The 11,788-nt window shown below is 32.2% G+C and overlaps 1 protein-coding gene across 1 annotated transcript in view; it reads right to left on the bottom strand.

The window, feature by feature from the left end:
- Nucleotides 1–6,673, bottom strand: part of LOC100777761 (probable 2-oxoglutarate-dependent dioxygenase AOP1) — a 13,218-nt gene extending 6,545 nt beyond the window's left edge. The window contains exons 1-3 of the mRNA XM_003553777.5: nt 6,180–6,673; nt 5,559–5,877; nt 4,679–4,954 (exon numbers count right to left, since the gene is read on the bottom strand). Coding sequence (XP_003553825.1) covers nt 4,712–4,954; nt 5,559–5,877; nt 6,180–6,559 — 942 coding nt within the window. The 5' untranslated portion in view covers nt 6,560–6,673 and the 3' untranslated portion in view covers nt 4,679–4,711. The remainder of the gene's footprint in view (nt 1–4,678; nt 4,955–5,558; nt 5,878–6,179) is intronic.
- Between the last annotated feature and the right edge of the window lie 5,115 nt (nt 6,674–11,788).

The raw sequence follows: 11,788 nt of genomic DNA, 5'->3' as shown, positions 1-11,788 counted from the left end.
AAAAGGGGCCCAAATTCTGTGAAACTAGCCTGTACCGATGAGGACATCAAATTTCAAGTTTGGACTTGGCTACATGATGAGAATCCTAAAACTGGTCAAATACAAGGACCTATGACCAGGAGTAGGACCAAACAGTCAGTGAATACCCTCCAACAAATGGTAGCAGACATACTTAACAAGGCCTAAGTGGAGAAGGACAAAGGCCCAAGTGGAGAAGAATGAAGGCCCAAGTGGAGAAGGATGAAGGCCCAGACTAATTTGAAGGCCCATGCCAAATATGTTCTTTTTTTATTTATAATTTTTTCGTTGTAATTTTGGCCCAAACTGTTTTGAAGGCCCATGTCTATTTTTATCTTTTTGTTCAGATACACTATATGTATTGGTTTTTTTTTCAATAAAGGAACTTTTGACATTTGATAAAATTTTGTGAGAGCTTCTCTCTGGGATCCTTATTGAACGAATCTCAGACTTATCAAGGTAATCCTTGTGACGTCTACCCTGACTTATCTTCCTTCACTGGAAGTGGCATCATCCAAAACTCTATAACCTGCATCAAGCGATCCACTCCTAGTAAGGATCACTTCATCTGGTATCAGAGCTTCGCCTCTTGATACAGGTTCTATCCTATCCAATTATTTTTCTTTGTAATTTGTCCAGGTTCGTGTTTTGTTCTTGTTCTGTTATTTGCGTTCTTGTTTGCGTCTTGTTGTGTTCTTGTTCTTGTTCTTGTTTCTTGTTTCTTCCAGACTTTGAGTAAAAAAAATCTGTTTGAACTTTGTTACAAATTCTGTTTGGGGACAATTTGGCTTACTGGAAGAATTTTGGGGTTGAGTGGGCTCTTGAATCTATGTGCCTATTTGCCTATTGAACGAATTGCCTAAATTATCAGAGAGAAATTTGAAAAGAAAGCATTATAAAAAAAGTTGTAGAAATTTTGAAAAAAAAAAAAGAAGAATAAGAAAAAAAGAAAGAAAGTGGGTGTTTGATCTTTGAACACGAAATTGAGGCAGTTTGAGGCATTTTTTTTGCAAGAAAATCATGGACCAAATCCCCTTTATTTGGATTCTCCTCTGAATTTTGAGTGTTTTGATATATAGTGGGCCTCAAACGGACAACCTTAGCAAAAGTTATGACCAATTGAAGTTTACATGTTATCTTCGTTAATTTTGTTCTCTTCTTTGTGATTAAGTAGCTTCCTTATTTCTTCTATTTGTTATCCAAATCAAATCTTTTATCCAAATCAATTCGATTATCCAAATCAAATCAAATTTGTTATCCAATCAAATCTAATATGTTGTCCAAATCAAATCTAATTGTTATCCAAATCAAATTTAATCTGTTATCCAAATCAAATTTGTTACTCAGTCTGTGATAATTAAATTGTCTTTCCTGTTATATACCTTGTGTGTCTAATTTGATTCATCCAGGAACTTAAGAGGGAGTGAGTGGTAAAAGGCAAGAGTGAAAAAAAAACATCATACAAAAGTCTATATTGAGAGCATCAAACACAAGTGAACTACCATCAAAGAGAGAAACACGTGAGTTGAGTGTGGTGAGGTCCTATAATCTTTGTTTAAATTACTGTAGAATTGTTTGTTCCTTAATCATGGTAGGAGCTAGTGACAGTGGTGCTGAATATCATCAACTGGACGGATCTCAGTGCTTATTACTGGATGTGATGACTACACAAATGCAACGTTTGTTGAACCATAACAATGAAGAGTTCTACAGACGAATAGAAAGACTAGAGCACCAAATGAATCCAAATGCTAGGAGACCTTATGGTGGCAACAGAAGGGTCAATGATGGACCGAACCGAATAGAGGGGCAGGATAGAATTAAGGGAGTAAAACTCAATGTACTCTCTTTCAAAGGCATGAGTGACCTAGACGCCTACCTTGATTGGGAGATGAAGATTCAGCATGCATTCTCTTGCAATGATTATCCTTGTTTGGTGGAAGAAAAATCAAAAAGAGATGAAGAGAGAAGAAGGGCGGGAGATAGATACATGGACTGAGATGAGAAGGGTTATGCGAAAGAGGTATGTTCCAATTAGCTACAGTAGAACCATGTGATAGAAATTCCAGAGGTTGTCCCAGGGAAGTTTGACTGTGGAGGAGTACTACAAGGAGATGGAGATGACACTAGTGAGGGCCAACAATGAAGAGGACACCAAAGCAGTGCATGATGGCTTCACCAACAAGATTTCTTTCCAGCACCATGACCATAAAATTATTCTTAAACCTCTATCCCCTAGAGAAGTGTGTGATGACCAAATCAGAATGAGAGAAAAGAGAGAACAAGAGAAAGAAAATAGTGAGGCACCATAGGGGAATAGGAAAAAGAAGAGTGATACACCTGAGAGAAAATTTAATTGTTTTGCATAGGCGAGTGAAGTGAGGAAAGTGGTACTTGCTGGTGAACCACTTTATCTACAATATTGCAAAGACAATAAAATTCTACTGATAATTCTAATGAGTTAACTATTTCTGTTTCTCATAGTGTTGAACTCTTATTGCAGGAATTTAAAGATGTCTTTCCCAAGGAGATTTCTCATGGATTGCCACCTTCAAGAGGCATGGAACATCAAGTTGATCTCCTTCCAAGAGCTTCATTGCCTAACAGGCCAGCTTACAAAAGCAATCCCCAAGAGACTCAGCATAAGGAAGCACAAGTCAAAGTTGAGTATGTGAAAAGATTGTATGACCAAGTGAAGGTGCAAATTGCAAAGAAGAATGAAAGCTACGCCAAGCAAGCCAACAAGAACAGGAAGGAAGTGGTACTTGAACCCAGTGATGATCCTAGACATTTGAGGGCAAATGCTTTCCAAGAAGGAGAGAATAATGAGAATCCTAAAACTAGCCAAATACAAGGACCTATGACCAGGACTAGGACTAAACAATCAGTGGATACCCTCCAACAAATGGTAGCATGGATACTTAACAAGGCCCAAGTGGAGAAAGATGAAGGCCCAAGTGGAAAAGAACGAAGGCCCAAGTGGAGAAGGATGAAGACCCAAGTGGAGAAGAATGAAGGCCCAAGTGGAGAAGGATGAAGGTCCATGCCAAATACGTTCTTTTTTTATTTATAATTTTTTTCGTTGTAATTTTGACCCAAACTGTTTTGAAGGCTCATGTCTATTTTTATCTTTTTATTCAAATACACTATATGTATTGGTTTTCGTTTTCAATAAAGGAACTTTTGGCATTTGATAAAATTGTGAGAGCTTCTCTCTGGATTCCTTGTTGAACCAATCTCAGACTTATCAAGGTAATCCTTGTGGCATCTATCCAGACTTATCTTCCTTCACTGAAAGTGACGTCATCCAAAACTCTGTAATGTGGTCTAGCAATCCTAAAGCTTGTTTGCCTCGGTGAAGGAGAATTCTAGATGTTATGATTAACACTTGCACAAGGTGGAGAGCTCTAGTCCTAGAATAAGCCCTTGTTAGCTCAACCTAATTTTCTGCATGGGTATTAATTGCTATATCCCATGTATTTAACTACATGGATATTAGTAAATGCGGGTAGGTGGCAGTGGCGGATCCAAGACCCTAAGTCAGTGGGTGTAAATTATAAAAAATAAAATTAGTAGATTCAATTATATAAATATAGATGAAATAAAATATAAGATTTTATTTACAAATTTGATGAATTTTAAAAAATAAGGGGGTGCAAGTGCACATCCTCACATAGCTATAGGTTCGCCATTGGTAGGTGGTACTGCAGGAAAATGTTTAGTTTTAAGATATATGTATGTTGGGGGGTTCGATTGTGGCAGAGGGACATCTCTGTTATATGGCTTTTGCTAAAGGGAGATTATTTAGTATTTTAATCAAGTGTGATGCAAATATAGTATAACCTTTTGTGTATTCTATTTTTTGGCATCTCTGGTACTTTATATATATATATATATATATATATATATATATATATATATATATATATATATATATATAAATTTTTCTAATAAAAAAAATCAAGAAGTGACGACTTAGAATCTCTCGACTCATTCTCCTTCAAAAATGAATCCGAGAGTGTCTTAGAGGGGATTCAAATTTTTTATACGATTATTTAAATATCTAACTTCTAATAAATAATTATTTAATAAATAATAAGTTTAATAAAAGTATTTATTATTAATTTTGTGTAAAATTAGAAATAGGATATATTAGCAGAAGTTTAAAAACTTATTTCTTTTATTCATTTTCTTTTTATTAATATTTTTCCCCCTAAATCCGTGACTGTTCTCACCCCAAAATTAATTGACCTCTTAGCTTCTTGATGAAATAGCACTCTCAGTCATCAATTATAACTTATAAGGCACAAGTAAATGCACGCAACCACATAAGTTCAGGCTTAAGCTCAACCAAACTGTGTAAGACTAGTAATGCTCATATGACCAGATTGCATGGACTAACAACCATGTAATAAATTAGCCTATACAGTTCTTGAGTTCAGACTTCGTAGAAATCAACTTTTCAACCATGTAATAGGGGTTTTTTTTTTTGGTCAGAAAATTTAAACGTTGAATTATTTACTCACAAATGCAGAAACATTTATTATATATAAACCGATAATAAGTTGCCCCCAAGGAAGCCACAAACTATTATATTCAACTTCTTACAAGTCAATAATTCCTTTCTGATATATATATATATATATATATATATATATATATATATATACACACATAGATTGTCTCAAATTAATTAAATACCACTATATGTTTTGATACGACTTGTATATTTTACGGCTTCCTCTGTGAAACGAAAACCAACATATGCATAATGGTCGAATGGCTTATAGCGTATTGGATGTTCCTCATCGACTAGATCCTCCAATGTCTGTACCATCTTACTACTGTATGAAAGTAATCCCAAGGAGTACCTGGTTACCTTTGATTTCAGAATAACACGATGTTCACAAGCTCTTATCCTTTCACTACTCCATACCTAAGCAAACAAATGAAATAAAGAAATTCAAATCAAACGTTCAGCAAAATGGAAATATTAATTCTAAGTAAAAAAAAAAAAAACTCAAACAGTAAACTTTTAAACATATTTTAAGCTTAAATATATTTTTGGACTTTAATAAATTAGTTAATTTTGTTTTGAATCTCCAATAAAAATATTTGACGTTGAGTACTTCCTAGTAAAACAAAAATTTTATTTTTAATTGTTCTTTGTTATTTTGTTTTTTTTAATTCTTTAATATATATATATATATATATATATATATATATATATATATATATATATATATATATATATATATATATATATTCTTGGGTGCTTATGATATTTTGTATTAATCTTTTGAAAAATATTTGATAAAGAGTAATAACAAATAATCTACATATTATATGAACAAAAATGAAAAAATAGATATACTAAAAAAATAAAAATAAAATAACAAGAATCAAAAATAAAATTTTATTTTATTAGAGACTTAATATCAATTTTTTTTATTAGGAATCAAAAATAAAATTCACTAATATATTAGAAACCTAAATCATTTAAGTCAATATTTTACTATAAGATTGTTGTAGAAGCTAACCATAAATGCATCACCAGCCATGACACAAAACAAAGGTGAGGCATCCACACCAAACCATTCTCCATCTTTCAATTTAACTTCTAGGCCATCTACCCTCTGATGCAATATGGTTATGAAGGTTGAGTCCGTATGAGAATTCACTCCCACGCTGCTCTCATCTGTCGCAGGTATCTTATATTTGTAGCTTCGAAAAGCATAATTGGTTGACTCGAGGAATGACTCGCATTTCAGCTTGTCCAGGCCATAGCTATCAAATACCATTCTCTTCACGGTTTGGTCTAGTTCTTTTAACATCTTTGTATACTCGTTGACGCTTTCACTATCAAGAGAAATAAAATAAGTTTAAAAACTTGAGGATATGATAATCAGTATAAATAAACTAGACACAAAGTTTTGACATGGTGGTGTAAGATTTTACTGGGTTCACATTTAGGAAAAGATCTATTTAACAAAAAAGTTCATATTTGATTTACTCCATGTGCATGTAACATTCTTTTAGGTCAATAAGTCATGTACTGCAAGTGAAATAAGTATCTACCTCAGTGAGTTTAAGGAAATCCGTGATCTCTTGACCGGACAAAGAAAAACATACTAGCAAAAATTAATTGGAATGATAAATACCACAAATGGTCATTTCCCGTTGGCCACATTATGCGTGCGAATTTTTGACAATCTTCAATACTGGATGGATTGTCAATCGCAAAAGATTCAAATAGAGGCGATGTGGGTACTTGTCCAGTGTAGCCATGGTTTGGTTTATCACTTGTTTTTCTCCTTTTGGTTTCCAATGGAAGACTAAAGAGTTCTTCCATTGCATAGTAAACGGAGTTGAGAAGCTCTGGACCAACCTTACTGAAGCGTGCTAGGAAACAACCGTAATCCTCAAATCCTCTCCGCACCAATTGACAGGCTCCAAGCCATGTATCGGTGCCCGGCTTCATGTTTTCATTGATGAAGTCAACAACAGGAAGAGGAGATTCACACAAAGTTTGGGTTGCCATGGTCCAAATAGATTTTGTCTTGCGTTAAGAAGTTACATAGCGAAGATATATACATATATCTTCCATAACAACTACCATAACACAAACACACAAATGTAGACAAATGTATTTTTCTATAGCAAAATAATCTATATTAAAAGATATAAATCTATGGTGAGATCACAAGTAATGCACCCCGCCAAACCTTTAAACTAATAATGTCCTTCTTATTTATAAGATATAGTTGACTAAATTATGTTTATTAAAAAAATTAGTTAATTTAATTATTAATATTAAATTTGTTCTTAAATATATATATATATATATATATATATATATATATATATATATATATATTTTAAATTACCCTTAATATTAATAAGAATTTATCCATCTTCTTCAATTTTCATATAAGAAAAGAAAATGACAATTTAAAGTAGCATTTAATTATAGATTAAAATAAATAAATGTATTTTAGTAAAAAAAAATAACTAATTTATAAGAAAGATGAAATAGGGACGGAGGAAGTATATCATAGGAAACATGCCACAAACAAGAGCATTATTCCCACCATGATCCATGACTCCTATAATATCCTACTTTGCTTACCGCATACCTTGCACATACCAAAATGGCGTGTTCGTGAACAATCCTCAAACCCGGTCATATTCAAGATTTGATCCAAGCACTATCAGACAAAAAAAAAAAACCCAACAAATTAAAGACCACCAGTTAACTTCCAGCACACCACTATGTTCCCCCACAAAGGCGAATTTGTCAAAGATTCATAATTTGTTAGATTAAAAGTGTGAGATGAAATTAGATATGAGAACGAGAAACTTGAATATCATATAAATAAATAAAAAATAACAAATTATTAATCCGAATGATAATTAACTTATCTCTTTGGAAGAATGAATAATTGAATCCGTTTACCTTGTATTGCATAGAATAAGTGAGGAAATTAAAAATCCACCATTCAAATGTATACAAATGTATTTCGTTATCTCATGGAATAAGCCATGACGTTAGATATATTGAAGATTTAAATACATTTTTATTAGGAACTATTGTAATGTCAAAAATAAATTAATTAATGCATGATTTTCTTAATTTGTAAAATTATTAAGTGGTGCAGGAACATTTATTATTGGTGATTGTGTGACGAAGTTGCCATCTAAATAATTTTACTGTTACATCTCGAGGATCATATTTTTTTTTTATTAATATCATTAATCAGCAATTCCCACAAATAGTTTCAATCAGAACATACAGACTTCCCTTCCTCCTCTTAAAAAAACAAAAAAAAAAATCCCTTCCTCCTTTGGCTGGCCAACAATCTTGTCATTGTTTTATACCAGATAGCATGACGAATCAGTGCAAAATATAATCATTTTCGCTCCATTATGTTATCTATATTTATGAATAATTAAATATCAAAAATAGTAGTTATTGATACTTAGGTTTTAATTTAAAAATACTTTAAAGTTAAAATTTAAAATAAAATTTTAAAAGTAAGGTTGATCTTTCAATTTATATTTTTCATATTTATTTTTAAATTAAATTTCAATATTTTTTTCAAAAATTTATCAATGGTTCTTTTAGATTAATTATCAATAGTTAAAAATAATTATTCTTTTATCATAACTTTTTTTTATCATAAATCTAAAATATAATTTTTATATTTAAAGATATTTATTTATTTATTTATTATGTATTTTATTTTAAAAATATTTTTTTGGATAACAATGTGCATGTTTGTTTTTCAGTTTCAAACTGACCTTTAGAGTAAAATGAAATTTGAAAAAGAATTCAGCTCCTTTCTTTTACAAAAGTGAACTTGTAAATCATTAGATTTACTTTAAAATTCATGCACCACATTTTGAACTGAAATTCAAACGTACACAATGTTTTTGGTGCAAAGTATTTTTTTGGATAAACTTAATTAGTAGTAACATTTTGGAAATTATAATTTTTATCAATCAAATAGTTGAATTATATCAATTATTAACTTAAATATATTTTAAATTTCTCAAAATTTGAGAATATTTCGGTTTCGGCCCTCCATTTAAAAATATATTATTTTTTAGTCTCTCAGCATCACTTTGGAGACTAATTAAGAAGACACTTTCAAAGTCACTTTGAAGACTAAAAATAGTAATTTGCAAAATTGAGAACTAAAAAAGTTAGGGTTTAAACCAAATTAAATGCCCAAAGTTTAAGGAACTATAACATATTTTCCATAATTATATTATAAATTATTGCTGTAAATGGGTGTCAAATTTTGTATAGTAAGATACTTGTAGATATTTTTTATATTTTAAATTATATATTAAAATAAATTGATACTATAAAATATTAAATTAAGTTTTATTTAATTACTTTTGTAACTTCATGGAATCTCACGATATAATGTTGAAGTGATAAAAATAATTTTTTTCATTTATAAAATTTATTAAAATAGAAATTTATCAAGATTTACGTCTGTGTTCAATGATTCTTGTAATTGTTTCAATTGTCGTCCATTGGAATAACTATTAGTTTTTCATCAATTTGCAGAAAAATTATTCGTGTTATAATTTTAAAATTTCGGTTAACTATTCCCATTATATAATTTAATAGTTTGTAACTCTCTATATTTTCATCATTATATTTATCAATTTTGGTTTCATTTTCTGGTCCCAATTTTTTGATATATTAGAATTACAAATAGGCAAATATGTACTTGCAGCATGATATCACTAATTAATCAACCACTAGGACCACTCTTGTTTTAGTCATTCGTCTTTTTGAATAAAATCTTTGTTTTATTTCAAACATTTGGATTTTATTGCCATGAAGCTGCTAAAGGCTAATTTATTTTTATTTTAATATCCAACGCATCGCTTAATCGTCTAACCAACGTGCTGATTGCATTGGCTCTTTCTTTCTTAGCCATACGGTGTCCCCTACAACGTGATATCACTAATTAATCAACCGCTAGGATCGACCACTCTCGTATTAGTCATTCATCTTTTTGAATAAAATCTTTGTCTTATTTCACTATTATTTGAATTTCATTTTATATTTTACATCCAATGCATTTCAGTGTGCCGATTGCATTAATTAATTGATTCTTTCTTTCTTGGCCATATACGGGAAACTAGCAAGAAAAACCATCCACTTTTTCATTTTATAGAATTAATTCATGAAAAATTTATCAATTGTAAAGAATTTATTGCTAACAGTTTCCCTTAATTTGAGAGATATTTGAATGAACTCACTTAATGTAAATAATTACCTCTCCAGTTTGATTGAGACAAAAGTTAACGAGTAAAACTGTTGTTGTCTCTTATTCAAGTATACTTAAAAGACTCTGAGATTAAAGGATTTAAATCATCAATATTTATATACTAAATTTGGAGTGTGTTGAATGTATTAAAATATTTATGACTGAGAACTTGACAGCAATTCATTTTTTTTTATTTTTTTGGTCATTTTACTAAAGTTGGAGTATGATGAATATACTAAAATGTCTATGGCTGAGGCTGCGACACGTGTCCCGCTCTAGTTAACAGAATTGGAATTTTGGAAATTTTGTAGGAATCTATAAGTTGCCCTTTCTCCTTCTTCACTTCATCATTTTTTTGTTGTCTTCGTCACATGTCACTTCCTAATTGGCGGATTTAACGACTCATTTAATTCCTCTTAATACTCTTTTGTTGTCTTCGTCACATGTCGCTTCCTAATTGGCGGATTTTACGGCTCATTTAATTTCGCTTAATACTCGAAACTGTGTGTGTCTTCTCCATTACTCTTTCTTCTCTCTCCTGAGTTTTCTCCATTATTGTGTTTTTTGCCTCTGTGTTTTTTCCCTCAATTTTCTCTTTCTCCATCTTTCTCTTCTGAATCTTTTTCTCTTTTCCTTTTATTCTTTTTGTTTCTTCCTTCATGCAGGCGATTCCGGCTCCATGCCTGCAAGTTGTTGAGGACGAGTTTTTACCGCAACACATTCACCTCAGGTATTTCCTTCTTTTTTTCTTTCACGACAGCTTTGTATCTAATTTTTTTTAACATTTCTTTTCTCTGCGAGTATTTTCCGCTATGGCCAAAGAATTTGTGAATGGTTTTGTTCATCAAAACGACATTGTTGTCATAACCCGCAATCCCCTCAAAGGTATTTTCTTTTTCTTCTGAATCTTCCTCTCTTTTCTTTTTATTCTTTTTGTTTCTTCCTTCATGCAGGCGATTCCGGCTCCATGTACCGCAACACATTCACCTCAGGTATTTCCTTCTTTTTTTCTTTTTTTTCTTTCACGACAGCTTCGTATCTAATTTTTTTTAACCTTCCTTTTCTCTGCGAGTATTTTCCGTTATGGCCGAAGAATTTGTGAATGGCTTTGTTCATCAAAACGGCATCGCTGTCATAACCCACAATCCCCCCCAAAGGTATTTTCTTTTTCTTCTAAATATTCTTCTCTTTTCCTTTTATTCTTTTTGTTTCTTCCTTCATGCAGGCGATTTCGGCTCCATGCCCGCAAGTTGCTGAGTGATGCAATCCTATCCCGCAAGGGCATTGGATAGAAGACTCCAAGTAGATTGGGCCAGAGATCCAAGGGAAGGCCCTAGGGTTCTCATGAGCCTTAGGGTATATTTTGAGCCCATGGGCTAAGTATGAGCCCGCTTATCTTTGTAAATATTAGAATAGGTTTTTTCCTTCGTTTAGGCCTTGTATTTTGGCCATTCTAGTAGTATAGGGTTTTACAGTTGTATTTCGAGGCATTTTGAGTAGTCTTTGTAGTAGGGACTTTTTTGTATTTTCATGTATTTTGTCATGGGGGTGAGCTTAGCTATTATAGGGGGTGTGTAGCTAAGTTCTAGCTTCTCATCTCAAGGAGGTGAGCTTAGCTATTAGAGAGATGTGTGTAGCTAAGCTCTAGCTTCTTTAGGAATCTTTTCAAGGAAGCTTCTCAAGGAGGTGAGCTTAGTTATTAGAGGAGTGTGTGTAGCTAAGCTCTAGCTTCTCAAGGAAGTTTTCTCAAAGAAGCTTTTCAAGGAAGTTTTCTCAAGAAAACTTCTCAAGGAAGCTACCTAGTCTATAAATAGAAACATGTGTAACACTTGTTGTAACTTTGATGAATGAGAATCTTGTGAGACTCAACTCAAAGTTCAACTTCTCTCCCTTTTTCTTCCTTCAATTTCGTGCTCCCCCCCCCCCCCCCCTCTCTCTTTCTCTCCCTCTTTCTTTTCCTCCATGTGAAGCATCCTCTC

The sequence above is a fragment of the Glycine max genome, chromosome 19 (genome assembly GCF_000004515.6).
Source record: "Glycine max cultivar Williams 82 chromosome 19, Glycine_max_v4.0, whole genome shotgun sequence".
Classification (NCBI taxonomy): Eukaryota; Viridiplantae; Streptophyta; class Magnoliopsida; order Fabales; family Fabaceae; genus Glycine; species Glycine max.
The sequence above is the reverse complement of the archived record's forward strand: the minus strand, read 5'-3'. Positions and strand labels throughout refer to the sequence as shown.